The following is a 15843-nucleotide window of genomic DNA, read 5'->3' on the forward strand; positions in this document are numbered from 1 at the left end:
TATTTTAAGGTAGCAACGAGTATCACGATGCATGATGTCTTTCACAGGGTGTACGATAGAGCCCTGTAGCTCTACCCTCAGTTTATTTTCCTGTTTTTTTTCTGCATGGTTTATTAAAGGAAGGTGTTCTTCTTTCTGAAGCGTCTCTGGAATGAAGTCGTTGAGCGTCTGAGCTACCTCACCAGCTGGCTCGCTAGCAGCACAGAGGACAATATGTTCCAGTTGTTGGTTTGGACGTCAGACAGGCTCTTTATAGCAGATTTGTTTTGACCTGAGGCCGTGATAGAGGCATGTCTTTTGAAAATAAAATCCATTTAAGCAGCTCACAGAGAGGACTCTGTGCAGCAGGACAGGAGTGATGTGAGGGCACGCGCAGGAGGCTAACGCTAATGCTAAAATTAAACTGGCTTCGCACTGAGGACAGAGTTAAGAGCACAGTGTTTATGCGAGACTGACTGGAAATGGCGGGAATGTTGATAAATGTTAAATTGGACGGTGGAAGCGGATGCTTTGTGTTGTTTTGTCCTGACAGCGATATTCCCGCAGATATTTTGATCTGTTTTGGGTAAAAGCTGTCTCCCTGCTGTCTGTCTGTCTGTGAGTAATGGAGGCGCCAAACGTCAGGCTTCGGAAATATAAACACTCAATACTGCCTGTCACAGTTTTATATTAGAGAAATATTTTTTTGTCTATCCATCTCTCTCTATATATGAATGTGTCTACCCTGAAATTATAGAATGGATTTATACATCCATTTATTTGTATTAATTTAATTCATTTTCTCTGTAATTTTTACTGTTTTCTTATTGGTGCTCATGCTGGAGTGAGAAAGGTGAGGTTCGCTCATCTTGCTCATATACTAGTGCATCTCAAAAAATAGAATATCATTGATTCTAAGTTATATTATTTTAGTAATTCAGTTTAAAATGTGCAATTCATATATTATATAGATATATTAAACACAGAGTGATCTATTTTAAGTGTTTATTTCTTTTATTGTTGATGATTATGGCTTACAGCCAATGAAATCCAAAAAATCAAAATTAGAATATTATTTAAGACCAATTGGTACTTTTGGCGGTGTGGGCAGTGTGCCAAGTCCTGCTGAAAAATGAAATCTGCATCTCCGAAAACGTTGTCAGCATAAAACACTGCACTGCCAATGAAATATAAAATTTACTGATGATCAGTGATTGGAGTTTGGAGAGACATGTCATCTGCTGGTGTTGATCCACTGTGTTTTATTATCAAGTCTAAAATCAGTGCAGTTTTGTTTTCCCTCAAAATCTTACAGCACTTCATGCTTCCCTCTGCTGAAAACAACTTTAATAGAGATGTGGTTTTCATTTTCCAGCAGGACTTGACACACTGCCCACACAGGCTTCTGGCCAGGCACATGCTTTATTTACTTTTATCATTTTTATTATAATATTTTAACTAATATATTAATTCATTATTTTTAAGAATTTAAGATTCGTAGGCATGAGAGGTTAGCATATATATAATAATAATAATTAGTTGATATATTACTTTACCATTTATCAATGTTCATTGCTGTGAAAAGTACTGTTATTTTTGACCCCTATTGTAAAGTGTAACCACATGTTGCTATCACATCCTTAGCTAAAAGTGTAATGTAGCAAAGAGTATTGCTGAGAATGCTGTTGTATTTTTGGTTCTGTTATACTGTAATTTATTTTTTAATTATTTTATTTTTATTTTTGATTGGGGATTTGGGAATAAAGAATAGTTATGTTGATCATCCAACATCCAGACCTCACAAAATTGTGTTGCTAAATGTGATCAATATAATCCTGACAGAAATGCTTCAGAATCCAGTAAAAGGCCTTTTCTGGATAATTAAGAAATAATGAATGAGCAGGTGTCCCAGTACTGTAGTCCTAATGGAATACTCCTGCTGTATCTTTCAGCTGTGAGAGAGTTAGTGGAGGAAGAGTGTTTGGTTAAGTATGATAAAAGGATTTCAGCTGGAATCTGATCCCGTCTTTGTTTGGTACACAGTGCAGTAAAGTGATCGGCCCGCGGGCCCGGCGCTGAATGCTGTCTGGAGGTTGTAGTCTGCTATAATTCAATTCAGGGCTGAGAGAACTAAATTGGCCTTTTGTTGTTTTTAGACGCTCGTCATGCGCTGGCTGTGCGGAGCTGCTTTTTTTGCTGGGCTTCATTTTACGCTGCTAATATCAGGCGGTCACATGATCATCATGTGTTGAGGAGACAGACAGACGAGAGATTTGATCTGTAGACTCCAGAGAGGAATAAATGCTGATGTTTATTCACATTTCTGTGATTATTATTTTTTCAGGACCACTGCTAATGTGTGGGATGTGGCTACAATTATCTACATTAGTAGTTTTTTTTTTTTTTTATAATTTTATTTCTAATTTTTCCCATTTTCTCCCCAATTTACACGGCCAATTACCCAACCCACTCATTAGGACTCCCCCTATCACTAGTGATGCTCCAACACACCAGGAGGGTTAAGACTAACACATGCCTCCTCCGATACATGTGAAGTCAGCCACCGCTTCTTATCGAGCTGCTGCTGATGCAGCATTGCCGAGCAGCATCACAGCGCACTTGGAGGAAATCACAGCTGCTCGGTTCTGATACATCAGCTCACAGACGCCCTGTGCTGCAGACATCACCCTAGGAGTGATGTGGGGAGAGAGAGCCATCTACCCACCCGGAGGGAGCAGGGCCAATTTTGCTCCCTCTGAGCGCCGGCAGCATGATGGTAAAGCTGCATGAGCGGGGGTTCCTGCGACCTCCCGCTCATAGTGGCAGCGCTTTAGACCGCTGGACCACTCGAAGCTCCTACATTAGTAGTTTTAAGTGATGGTGTAAACTAGTGACTGTATTTACACCATCTTGCCACAAGCATTCAAGTCCCTCACAAGATAACACCTCACAACATACAGCCACGTTGCAAGAGGACAGACAAACCAAACAATTGCCTGGGGCCCTGAGCTGGCCTGGGGCCCCCAGACAACAATTGTTTATGAATGAAATACAAAGAAATACTGTGTGAAAGGCCATTTAAATTCTGTGACGCTCAGTGCAGGAAAGTACAACAACACTGTTATCAGAATTCCACTCATAGGGTTCCTCCCACTAGTTACTGACAGTAGAATATAACCAGACTGGAACATGTTCAGCAGTATCCATGCACACCAGCTGTTTACTGTCTTTGACACTAAAACGGATAAACCTGTTCTTTATATTTGATAATATTTTTTTAACTGAACTGAGTTTTATCTGATTATATTTATAGCCATGCTCTGTCTGAACTGTTTAAGTTCCGTGCGACGCTGCAAAAACGACAAGGCGCAGCACATTTTGCCTCAGTCTTGGTAAATCAACAATATAACTTCAGTAAAGATGGAGGTTCTAGTGTGTTTAATATCGTTGCTTTTCTGTATGAACAACTCTTGATCCAATGTTTATTTTTTATTATGACGTTATTAATTTTTTGACCAAGACAGAGGCGCAGGGGTGGTATGTAGTATGTTGGGTGCATTTTTGCATTTAGCTTGGGGCCCCCAAATGCCTTAAAACAGTTCTGACAACATATACAGGGGTATTAATGGCATTCTATTCATTTTACTGAAGTATTTGATTATGGTGAGGTAAGGTGTTGTCCTGGATTGACAGGGCTGACACACAAAGTGTGTGTGTGTGTGTGTGTGTGTGTGTGTGTGTGTGTGTGTGTGTGTGTGTGTGTGTGTGTGTGAGAGAGAGATTTTTGTTTTTGACTGTGAGGGTTTATTTTAGAGCTGGATGGAGATGAGATGAGCTGGGGGTTTTTGGGGGTGGGGTTGAGGGATTGGAGGGTTTGGGGTGCAGGCCAGGGTTAGGCGAGGATTAGGGCCAGACTGGATTTTGTGGGGGAGTTTTTGGACAGTGGTTCTGTGTTATTATTGTCTGTTGTCTGTTATAACAATCGATATTTGGCATTTTGCTACTCTGTGAATGCTCTGGCCCTATTTTTTAGTGTTTTCATGTGTTTTAAAATGATTATTCAGTTGTTGTTCTTTTTGATGTGCCATACGGTCTGAGTTTACTGTTATTATATACTTCAATACAATTAAAAAATATTAATTTTCAGCATAAGTATGCTAAAATTACCCTGATACGGTGATTTATGCTATTTAAATATCCTGCCTGTACTTCTGCTGGATTTTTTTTAACAGAACATTTTGTTTTTCTTTATCTGTAAATATCCACCATGTTAGCACATTTTACAGGGTAGCACATATCGACAGAACACCGGTTTCTATGTTTCAGACCCCTCTCTGCTTTCTAATTACATTGGACAGCGAGCGCTCGTACACTGTGCGTCTCTTTGAGCCTCAGTGACGGCCCTCCCCCTCCCCCAACACTAATAATGGACCATCGTCGCTGATAAGCAGCTCAAAACACTCCACGCATTTCCCCCCTGTGCTTCTAAACTGGAACGTCGCTCATCTCTGTAGTCTGTCATTATGGTCCACAGTGCCCTGCGCCGCTCGCCGTGCGTCAGTAAGCTGAGCTGCATTGTTGCTGGTCAGGAGAAAACAGTAATTAAAGCAATATTGCCTCTTCCTGACCCTCATAACCCTGCTAAAACATCCAGCTCTGGATCAGTATACACTAGTAGCTGGTTTTAGATGGATTAAGCTGCTCTTTGATGGTCAAAGAGGTTAAAAAACTGCTCATTTAAGAAAAAACACATTTTATACTGGTAAGGCCTTTCACACAAAATTGAGTAATTGAATTACTGTATAATATATGGACATAACCGCAATAGTGTTGGCAATTAGGTTATATTTACTTTGCAAGGTGTGCCCATTAATATGTGAGTTTTTGTTTTTATTTATGTTATCTTTACATATTTTTTTAAACATTTGTTACTGTTGATTAAAGATGATAATCTCATTATCTCATAAAATTAGAATATTATATAAGTCCAATTGGTACTTTTGGCAGTGCGGGCGGTGTGCCAAGTCCTGATGGAAAATAAAATCCGCATCTCCATAAAAGTTGTCAGCAGCAGAGGGAAGCATGACGTGCTGTAAGATTTTGTGGGAAAACAAAACTGCACTGACTTTAGACTTGATAATAAAACACAGTGGATCAACACCAGCAGATGACATGTCTCTCCAAACCATCACTTACCAACAGAAAATTTTACATTTCATTTAAAGAAAATCAAGGGATCAGAGTCTGGAGGAAGAGTGGAGAGACACACAGTCCAAACTGCTCGAGGTCTAGTGTGACGTTTCTACAATCAGTGATGGTTTAAAGAGACATGTCTGATATCTGCTGGTGTTGATCCACTGTGTTTTATTATCAAGTCTAAAGTCAGTGCAGTTTTGTTTTCCCATAAATTATTTCAGCACTTCATGCTTCCCTCTGCTGCTGAGAGCTTTTATGGAGATGGATTTCATTTTCCAGCAGGAGTTGGCACACTGCCCACTCTGCCAAGCATACCAATTAGTCTTATATAATATGTACATTTTCTGAAATTTTTGGGTTTTCATTGGCTGTAAGCCATAATCATCTACAACAAAATAAATAAACACTTAAAATAGATCACTCTGTGTGTAATACATCTATATAATATATGAGTTTCACTGCTCTTTTAAAATAATGTGTGAATGCATTAAAAGGCTGCCATATTATCATTATATAAGTGCCATACAGTGCTCTTAAAATGACTCTCATTTCTGTGACAATAAACTGTATAGTCTAAACTAAAGCAGTTCTATACAAATGCATTACATTCCTCATTTTTGTAAACAGCTGCACATTTTCAAGCAATCAGAATGAGTAAGTTCAATTTGGGTAATACTATTCTGCAGAATACTTTTAATTTCTGTAGTAAAAATGAAAATATGTGCTAAACTAAGGCAGGCGCTGAGGTGTAAGGGATGGAGATGAGAGGTTTTTGCTCTTGTGTTGTTTATATGGGGTCAAGTACTGTAGCAGCAGCAGCGCTGTGTGAGTGAAGAACAGTGGGATCCAGCTGTGTATCTCATTATCTCACTCCCTCTCTGAGAGAGAGACACTCACAGTGATCGCCTCTGATCTGATGACATGTTTTTTTTTTCTTTTTTGAAGATCTGGAATAAGTATCTTCTATAGACCATTGGGTCAGTGGAACATATAACAGTTTAAGGATACATTTTACGACAGTAAAGCTGGTATGAAATCTCATTATTTAATTTTTCTATTGAAAATAATAAAGAAGAAATTAGTTTTTTCATGTATTTTTTCAGTCAAAAATAAAACTTCAAACTAATTGTGGTAAATGTTTCAGAATAAGGGAAAAAAATCAGATTTTACCTTCTGAATCAAAAACATAATGGTATAATCCAACTTACTTTTAATACAAGAAGAAAAATATAACAAAAAATCTCCTGGATTTTAGTAAATTTCGATTTTCCTCAGATCCTCAAAGATAAAAAAAATACATGATAAGTGTTATACTCACCGGTTTGAATTAATATTTTTTTTTAGTTCCCCAGAAATAAAATTTTACGGAAAATCATATATTAGAAAATTGTGTAGAGGTTTTTTTTTTAGATTTTGTCTAAAATTCAAATTGTGTCTGTCAGAAATTATAAACTAGAAAAGTATACAAAATTAGAAAACTGCATAAACCTGTTTCTTCTTTACTTTACTAAATTTCTCTTTTCTAACATAGACTAAAATGTCAAAAAATTGAACTGATAAATACACTCACCAGTTTTATGTTTTTTTTTAATACTAGTTTTGCATTTCTGTCCCTCAAAATTAAAATGTCTGGAAAAAAAAAAAATCTTTTTCTCAAAATTTTCCATGTGTGCATTTTGTAACAAAAGTAGGTTGGATTACACCGTCAGATTTTTTTGGTCTAAGGTGCAAACAATAATAAAACCTGATTTGGGGAGTAAATCACAAACAGCCCCGGGGGTTTCTGGCAGTGATCTGAACACTGAGCTGCTGCCATTTATATTTCTGCATGCTCCAGTCTCACAGCTGACTCAGCATTTCTCTATTTTTCCTCTGTTTTTTTTGGCGTGTCATTTAAACCCTCTCGTGTTTGGAGTTTTTCAAGTGTGGAGGATGAGGATGAGTCTACAGGGATTCAGCAAAAAGTGAAAAACATTAATGAGCTGTATCATGAAAACAATTTGTTTCTAAACACAGTGTTCATTTTTTCAGCTCCACTGTTCGTATAGGAGCAGTAGAGAACTTTGTAGTTCTATAATAATTAAAGTCTGTAGTCCTGAATCTGTTTCTCAGTCTGTCTCTGTGTGTCTGTGTGTGTCTGTGTATGCGTGTGTCTCTGTGTGTGTCCGTGCATTTATCTGTGTGCGTGTGTCTGTGTTTGCGTGTGTCTGTGTATGTCTGTTTGAGTGTCTGTGCGTGTGTGTCTGTGCGTGTGTGTCTGTGTGCGTGTGTCTGTGTGTGTGTGCGTATGCCTGTGTGTGTGCCTGTGTGTGTGCCTGTGTGTGTGCCTGTGTGTGTGCCTGTGCGTGTGTGCCTGTGTGTCTGTGTGTCTGTGCGTGTGTCTCTGTGCGTGTGTCTCTGTGCGTGTGTCTCTGTGCGTGTGTGTCTGTGCGTGCGTGTCTGTGCGTGCGTGTCTGTGCGTGCGTGTCTCTGTGCGTGCGTGTCTCTGTGCGTGCGTGTGTCTCTGTGTGCGCGTGTCTCTGTGTGCGCGTGTCTCTGTGTATGCGTGTCTCTGTGTGCCCGTGTCTCTGTGTGTGTGCGTGTGTGTGTGTGTGTATGCGTGTCTCTGTGTGTGTCTGTGTCTGCGTGTCTCTGTGTATGCGTGTCTCTGTGTATGCGTGTCTCTGTGTATGCGTGTCTCTGTTTATGTGTGTCTCTGTGTATGCGTGTCTCTGTTTATGTGTGTCTCTGTGTATGCGTGTCTCTGTTTATGTGTGTCTCAGTGTATGCGTGTCTCTGTTTATGTGTGTCTCTGTGTGTGCGTGTCTCTGTTTATGTGTGTCTCTGTGTATGCGTGTCTCTGTTTATGTGTGTCTCTGTGTATGCGTGTCTCTGTTTATGTGTGTCTCTGTGTATGCGTGTCTCTGTTTATGTGTGTCTCTGTGTGTGCGTGTGTGTGTGTGTGTACTGTTACTGTCTCTCTGGGCTGTTGCTGCTGTTGCTGGGAGTGTGATGTCACCTGCTCTCTTTAACCTGGTTGGCTGTTCTGTGTTTCAGATCCTCAGAGTTGGTCAGGACTGAAGCAGCGGTGAGGACAGACCTCCTCCCTCCTTCCCTCCGTCTGACGGTTCTCCCTCACTCCTCCCCCTCTCCTCTTCGCTGCCCTGACAGCTCTGACCCCGCTGACCCCTGGATATTCCTGCAGCGAGTAAAGCCACCAGAGCAGGGCGGCGTGGGGGGAGGCCGGGGGGCTAATTAATGAGCTCTGAGAATGAAACCGGGCTGCTGACGGGCAGTGGAGACGCTGATATTCACACTCCGCTCACCAGGCTGGATGTGTGTGCCCCCGGGCTGGCCCCGAGTGCCCAGAGTCCAAAGCGGAATCCACCACGGCGGCCGCCGGGAGCCCAGCGGACGTAGAAGACGTAGCGGAAATGCCCACCGAGACTCTGCAGGCAGATAGCAAGCCGGCCGTTGGCCAGTGTGGTGGTGGTGGCGGTGGTGGAGGAGGCAGCTTCGCTTCGGCTGTTCCTTTACGCATCCTCAATAAAGGTCCAGAGTACTTCCGGCGGCAGACCGAGCCCAATCCGAAGCGGCTAAGTGCCGTGGAGAGGCTCGAAGCCGACAAGGCCAAGTACGTGAAGAGCCAAGAAGTCATCAACGCTAAACAAGAGCCAGTAAAGCCCCAAGTTTTGGCGAAACCACCCGTCTGCCCTGTTCCAGTAAAGAGAAGTGCAGGCTTCGGGGCCTCCTCCCTTAAAGCCTCCAATAACAACGCTAAATCTGACACATGTGCAACCACAACCAAGCGCGAAAACCTCAACCTGGAGATCCTCAAGAACATCCTCAACAGCTCTTCCTCGTCCGAAGGTCCGGCTAAAGCTTCCAAAGTTGGTGCCAGAAGCTGGGCACCCCACCGTTCCTCTGAAACCTCAGAGTCTGGTTTCACAGAGTCGCTAAAAGTGCCGTCATCAGCTCTGATGCAAGGCCGGAGGAGCCCACAAGGAGGCGGTGGTGGCAGCAATCTGAACCTGAGTCGACGGCTGTTAGAGGACCGGGGCGACGGTCACGGCGAGAGGGCGCAGATTCACGCTTCGCAAAGCTCTTCAGACATCCGGCGGCTGTGTAACGGGAAGCCGTTTCGTTCCTCAGCTCGAAGTAGCAGCAGTTCTGCACCTCCACTGCCTCCAAAACCAAGCGCCAAGGCTCTGGCAGCCTGCGACAACCTTCTGGACCGCCAGCCCATGGGAGGGACGCCTGGAGAGTTGGAGTTGGGCGTTGGAGGTTCCTCGGTGACTCGCAGGCCCTCTTTGCACCGATCAAAGTCAGACTTAAGCGACCGCTACGCTAGAGCCGGAGCCGACGTCGAACGCTTCTTCAACTACTGCGGCCTGGACCCCGAGGAGCTAGAAGGGGTTGGGGTGGAAAGCTTCGCTCGGGCGAACTCTGACATCGTCTCGCTCAACTTTCGCAGCGCTAGCATGATCAGCTCGGACTGCGAGCGGTCGCGGCACAGCAACGACGAAGACGGCCTGTCCGACGACGAGGAGGACGAGGACGACCCGGCCGAGAGAGTGCCGTACGGGATCTCGGCCGTGGAGAGAAACGCCCGCGTCATCAAGTGGCTTTACAGTATTAAACAGGCGCGAGAGTCTCAGAAAGTCTCGCACGTCTGAGAGACGATGAATTAACAGAACCTGCTCATGTCAGTGATCAGTGCACTGTCCGAAATCTTGAAAGGACTTATTAGCAAAGCTTTTTATTGTTGTTGTTTTTTTCCTAGTTTGCAGTCCTGTTTAAGCTCTGCTCCAGCTGGGTTAGTCACTAATTAGGGGTCAGGGCTGTAATTGGCTGATTGGTACAGAATATGTTCTCTGTGGAACGATGTTCATGATGGTGTTACACTACAGGATACAACCAATAACAATCAATAACAGTGTCCCATGTGACCCTGTCCAATAGCAGGGGTTTTGCTACAATCAGTATGAGTGGGAGGAGGTCTATTATCAGTGCAAATAGAGCAAATTTATCCTGGTTTAAATTATCCCACAATCTTTACACTCACAGATATGCAGTTTTTACTGTTAGAATGTAAAAACGTTAGATTCATACTGGATTAGAATCACCCCACAGTTATGGTGCTCCAACTGTTAAATTCTGCAAACATTTGCAGATTAAGACTGGTTTAAACACTCCACAGTATGAACTGAGTGTTAAAGCTACATATTCTGTAACTACATTTGAATGTTTTTAGCCAGTATGAATCTGCACAGTGATAAAGCTACATACTCTGCACATTCATAGTGGTTAACAAAAAACGCACTCCATTTTATTTACTGATTATACAAGCAACATACTCTGCTCTACACACACTGTAGACACATACTGGATTAAAACAAAACTGATAAAAAAAAAACACACACTGCAGATTGAAACTGGATAACACTACTCCTGTGTAAGAGACTACACTATGCAGATTCATACTGGATTAGAATTACTTCACAGTTATTACTGTCAGACTGTCAACACTAGATACACTGCAGATTCATACTAGATTAAAATCATATTACAGTTATTACTAACTACACATACACATCATACTGGATAAAAATCACTCAACAATTATTACTGTCAGACTGTATAAACTACACATACTGCAGATTCATACCGGATAAAAATCACCCCACAGTCTATTAATAGATATTAGTCTATTTATTCCTGTAAACTGTAGATTCATACTGGATTAAAATCACTGCACAATTATTACTGTCAGACTGTATAAATTAGACAAACATCAAATTCATACTGGATTAAAATCACTCAAAGTTATTAGTCAAACTGTCAAAAGTAGAACTTTTTAAATTAATACTGGATTAAAATCACTCGACAATTATTACTGTCAGCCTGTATAAACTACACACACTGCAGATTCATACTGGATTTAAATCACTCCACAGTTATTAATGTCAGACTGTATAAACTACACACACTGCAGATTCATACCGGATAAAAATCACTTCACAATTATTACTGTCAGACTGTATAAACTAGACACACTGCAGATTCATACTGGATAAAAATCACTCAATGATTATTACTGTCAGACTGTATAAACTAGACACACTGCAGATTCATACTGGATTTAAATCACTCCACAATTATTAATGTCAGACTGTATAAACTACACACACTGCAGATTCATACTGGATTTAAATCACTCCACAATTATTAATGTCAGACTGTATAAACTACACACACTGCAGATTCATACTGGATTTAAATCACTCCACAGTTATTAATGTCAGACTGTATAAACTACACACACTGCAGATTCATACCGGATAAAAATCACTTCACAATTGTTAATGTCAGACTGTATAAACTACACACTCTGCAGATTCATACTGGATTAAAATCACTCTGTCTGTCTGTAAAATTCTTAATTAAAATCAGTCTATTAATTTCTGTAATTCCTGTAGATTCCTACAGGATTAAAATCACATCACAGTTATACCATTCAGTCAATAAAATCAACAGTCACTTTCTTAATTTAAATCAGTCTATTATATTCCTGCAACCTGTAGATTCATACTGGATTAAAATCACTTCACAATTATTACTATCCAACTGTAAAATTCAAAACAATTCATACTGGGATGAAATCCCAGATCTTTCTGGAGATGGTTTAGATTCTGTGTAAGGCTGATCCAGCTCGAGCAGGGCTTTAGTTGCTTTACGCGTTCAGTGTCTTCGGAATCTGCATGACCCCCCCAAACACACTCGACCCCTGCGGCCTCCAGCTAACGCAGCTCGTTACGGTACCAGTGTCTGTTATTATTAGAGAATTACGACTCGCGGCGATCAATAGCCGCTTTTCCACTGCAGGACTGAGAGGTTCTGAGTACGGGGGGATGGGGAACGGTACTGGTAGCGTTACCACACGGACTCGTTCAGAGCGCTTATTAACCGGGCTGGAACCGGTTTTCTCAGCATGGTTAGCTGACAGTACCTGGCACCATAGGAGCATTCAGTGGGAGGGGTTGAAGCCTGAAGGATCTACTTGTTAGCTGCCTGGTCACTAGCGTTGCTAACTCTGCGCTAGTTATTTTAAGTTGGATAAACCTGGTAGCTAGCATTGCTAACTACCAGGCTTAAAGGAGAAATCAGGTGTGAAATGGATTTGGGTTGTAGTGAAACATGATAACAAGTACAAACTTTTGTCAAATAGCCCACCTCTGTTTACCCCTAGCATTTCCAAATACAGTGCTTTTATCTGATGCTCTCAACAGGCTTATAATGGTAGTGATAGGGGCATAGAGCTGCCATGCCATTTTTTTTTTTACACAATTAACAAGATCAAAGCAGTTCCACACTTTATTTAAGGCACGAGACACTGAGAATTTAAAACGTGCAAAGATAGTTTATTAAAAGGAAAAGAATACTGTTCAGTTCGCGCTTATAAGAACCGTCTTTTTTAGCAAACCAGCCCACGTGTCCACCAGTTTTAGTGGAACCGTCAAAACGTCACATCATATGTCATCAGTAGAAGGCGTGTCACAGTGGTGGTGAACAAAAGCGGTCATGGTTGGTGCTGAAGAACCTAGTATTCTTCGGTTCCCTCTGCGAACAAAGGTTTCTGGTTCTATAACCTACTTTTGTTGTTAAAAATTAGGTTCTTGAACCAGAACAGTACCTTCAGGTAGTTCTCCGGCCACCACCGTCTTGAAATCAAGTCAAGTCGAATGATGAGCACGAACGAATAGATAGGAAAGAGAACAGATTGCAAAATGTATAACCTTCATATTTTGCCTTCTTTGAACTTATATTGCATCAACTTCAGTCTAAAACTGGAGTTTTAAAAGTGACTTATCAGCTGTAGTATCGTTCATGCTCATTGGCCGACTCATTGTGACTTAATTTGAAGATGTTGGTCTCCCAGAGAGCTACCTGAAGGTACTGTGTGTATAAACAGTGTTTTTAACAAAATAACAATAGTGATTTCTTTGTATGCTTAATGTTATGGCCCTATTTCTAGCATTGTACGTGTGTTGGAAGTCCATTTCACCTCAGATTTCACCTTAAACGACGTTGAATGAGCTCGTACGTTGACGTAGCTAATGCCTTGTTAGCGATGTAGCATGAGCCCAGACACCTGCATTGTGAACATGACATGATGTTAGCTATGTTGGATGATGCTGGTAGTAATGTGGGATGAGGCTAGAAGCTACATTAAACACAAAGCTGTGCATTTTGCATTTAGTTAGCTAGACTGCTCTGTTCCATGCACTTCCTGTTCCTGCTTTAGCAACACAGCAAATACAGAAAAACAGAACTGGTACCCAGGCTAACGGATCCGCACCAGCACAGAACGCTACAGCACAGCTTTAGCAATCCTTTAGCCCTGCAGTGGAAAAGCTGCCTTTCTGCCTCTGAGTCCAACCATCGTTACGATGCCAGCTCCTGTTAGGCGCCTTGTTTTATTTGGGTCGTTTTTTTGTGGGCGTAACTCTGTTCGGGTGCACTGAGCCAGGAAGCCATATGGGAATGAATGCAGAGCATCAGTGTGTTTAGATGTCCTTTACTTTTAGTGTTCTTTTATCTTTCTTTACTTTTTTTAAACTTTTCCGGTGATGCATTAAGCCCAGTGTGTGTATATAATTCTCTGTGTGAATAGGTGCTGCAGAAGCATGTTCGGCCCAGACTCCCAAAACCCCTCCTCTCTCCCACCCATAGTCCTTTAGAACGGTCCAGCTTCACTCGGTCAGCATCACAGCAGTGGAAACGCTCCAGCAGCATCATCACATCATACCATCGCAAACCAATCGTAACATCGTAACACAATCGCAGCGTTACGTAGTTTCTCCTCTGTTCCTCTGTTCGTCGTCCATTACGTTCCCAGTTCCAGACAGTTATTTTTCTTTGTGGTACTGATTGTTTTGACGGTGTAAATGCTGTAAGAAATATGTACATAATTTTAAAGTTGTTGGCAAGAAAAAAAATCATCTAAGAAAAGAAAAAACAAAAATGTAACAAAAATTAATAAAAAAAAAAACATTGTTGTGTGATGAAGATCCCACTACGCTACTCCAGCCTGTAGCTCCCAGTCTGTCCCTGTCTCTGGGCTCGCATCGCAAGACTGTCCATCATCAACTCTGTACATCACTGTTGTTAAAACAACATATATGTTAGGTATATTCCAGTTGTTACTGAGCTGTTATGTTTATATTTTAGTTCTTTTTCATTATTTCAATAAATGGCTAATTTTGCCATCTTTTGCCATCTGTCACTCGGTATAGTGGTATTCTTTATTGCAGCACCTCTCAAAGCTGGGTATATACAGTACCTAACCAACACTGCAGATTCATACTGGATTAAAATTTAATTTAACTTTACAGTCATTACTGTAACTAGACGCAGTGCAGATTCATACTGGGTAAACTACACATATTGCAGATGCATACTGAATTAAAAATTACTTCAAATTTACTACTGACTGTACGAACTACACACAGCAGACTCATACTGGATTAAATACCTATACAATAATTACTGCCAACTGAATGGGACCACAGGAGGCTGTAGGTGACTGTAGGGGACTACATGATGCTGTAGAAGACTGTATGGGATGACAGGACTGCTGTAGGAGGCAGTATTTGACTACAGGAAGCAGTTTGAGACTGGAGGGGACTACAGGGAGCTGTAGAAGGCTATAGAGGACTATATGATGCTTTAGGAGGCAGTATGGGACTACAGGAGGCAGTATGAGGCTGTAGGGGACTACATGGAGCTGTAGGAGGATATAGGGGACTATATGATGTTTTAGGAGGCAGTATGGGACTACAGGAGGCAGTATGAGGCTGTACGGTACTACAGGGAGCTATATGACTATATAAGACTATAAGACTATATGATGCTTTAGGAGGCAGTTTGGGACTTTGGGACTACAGGAGGCTGTATGATGCTCTACAGGGAGCTGTAGGAGGCTATAGAGGACTATATGATGTTTTAGGAGGCAGTATGGGACTAAAGGAGGCTGTAGGAGGCTATAGAGGACTATATGATGTTTTATAAGGCAGTATGGAACTACAGGATGCTGTAGGAGGCTGTACGGGACTACAGGGGGCTGTAGGAGGCTATAGGGGACTATATGATGTTTTAGGAGGCAGTATGGGACCACAGGAGGATATGAGGCTGTAGGGGACTGCAGGGAGCTGTAGGAGGCTATAGAGGACTATATGTTGTTTTAGGAGGCAGTATGGGACTACAGAAGGCTGTACGGGACTGCAGGGAGCTGTAGTAGGCTATAGGGGACTATATGATGATTTGGGAAGCAGTATGGAACTACAGGATGCTGTAGGGGACTACAGGATGCTGTGGGAGGCAGAATGGGACTACAGGATGCTGTAGGGGATTATATATAATGCTGTAGGAGGTTTAGGGGACTACAAGAGGCTGTAGGATGCTGTAGCAGACTACATGGGGCTGTAGAGGACTACAGGATGCTATAGGAGGCAGGATGGGGGGGTTAATGAGGTGGTATGATTCTGGAGGATCTGTTTGAGGCAGAAGAATGTTGAAGGAGTCTATAAGGAAATTACAGGAGTCCATGGGTGTCTACAGGAGGCTGTTGCAGGCTACAGGAGACTACAGGACTCTGCTGGAGGCTGATGGAGGCAGATCCAGGCTGGG

The 15843-nt window shown here is 42.0% G+C and overlaps 1 protein-coding gene across 2 annotated transcripts in view; it reads left to right on the forward strand.

Annotated features, from left to right (window-relative positions):
- Window positions 1–14435, forward strand: part of fam110b (family with sequence similarity 110 member B) — a 68019-nt gene extending 53584 nt beyond the window's left edge. For both annotated transcript variants that reach the window (XM_007245090.4, XM_049467099.1), the window contains exon 3: window positions 8212–14435. In XM_007245090.4, the coding sequence (XP_007245152.2) occupies window positions 8589–9830 (1242 nt within the window). In that variant the 5' untranslated portion in view covers window positions 8212–8588 and the 3' untranslated portion in view covers window positions 9831–14435. The remainder of the gene's footprint in view (window positions 1–8211) is intronic.
- Window positions 14436–15843: the final 1408 nt, after the last annotated feature.

Source organism: Astyanax mexicanus, chromosome 18, assembly GCF_023375975.1.
Source record: "Astyanax mexicanus isolate ESR-SI-001 chromosome 18, AstMex3_surface, whole genome shotgun sequence".
NCBI classification, from domain to species: domain Eukaryota; kingdom Metazoa; phylum Chordata; class Actinopteri; order Characiformes; family Acestrorhamphidae; genus Astyanax; species Astyanax mexicanus.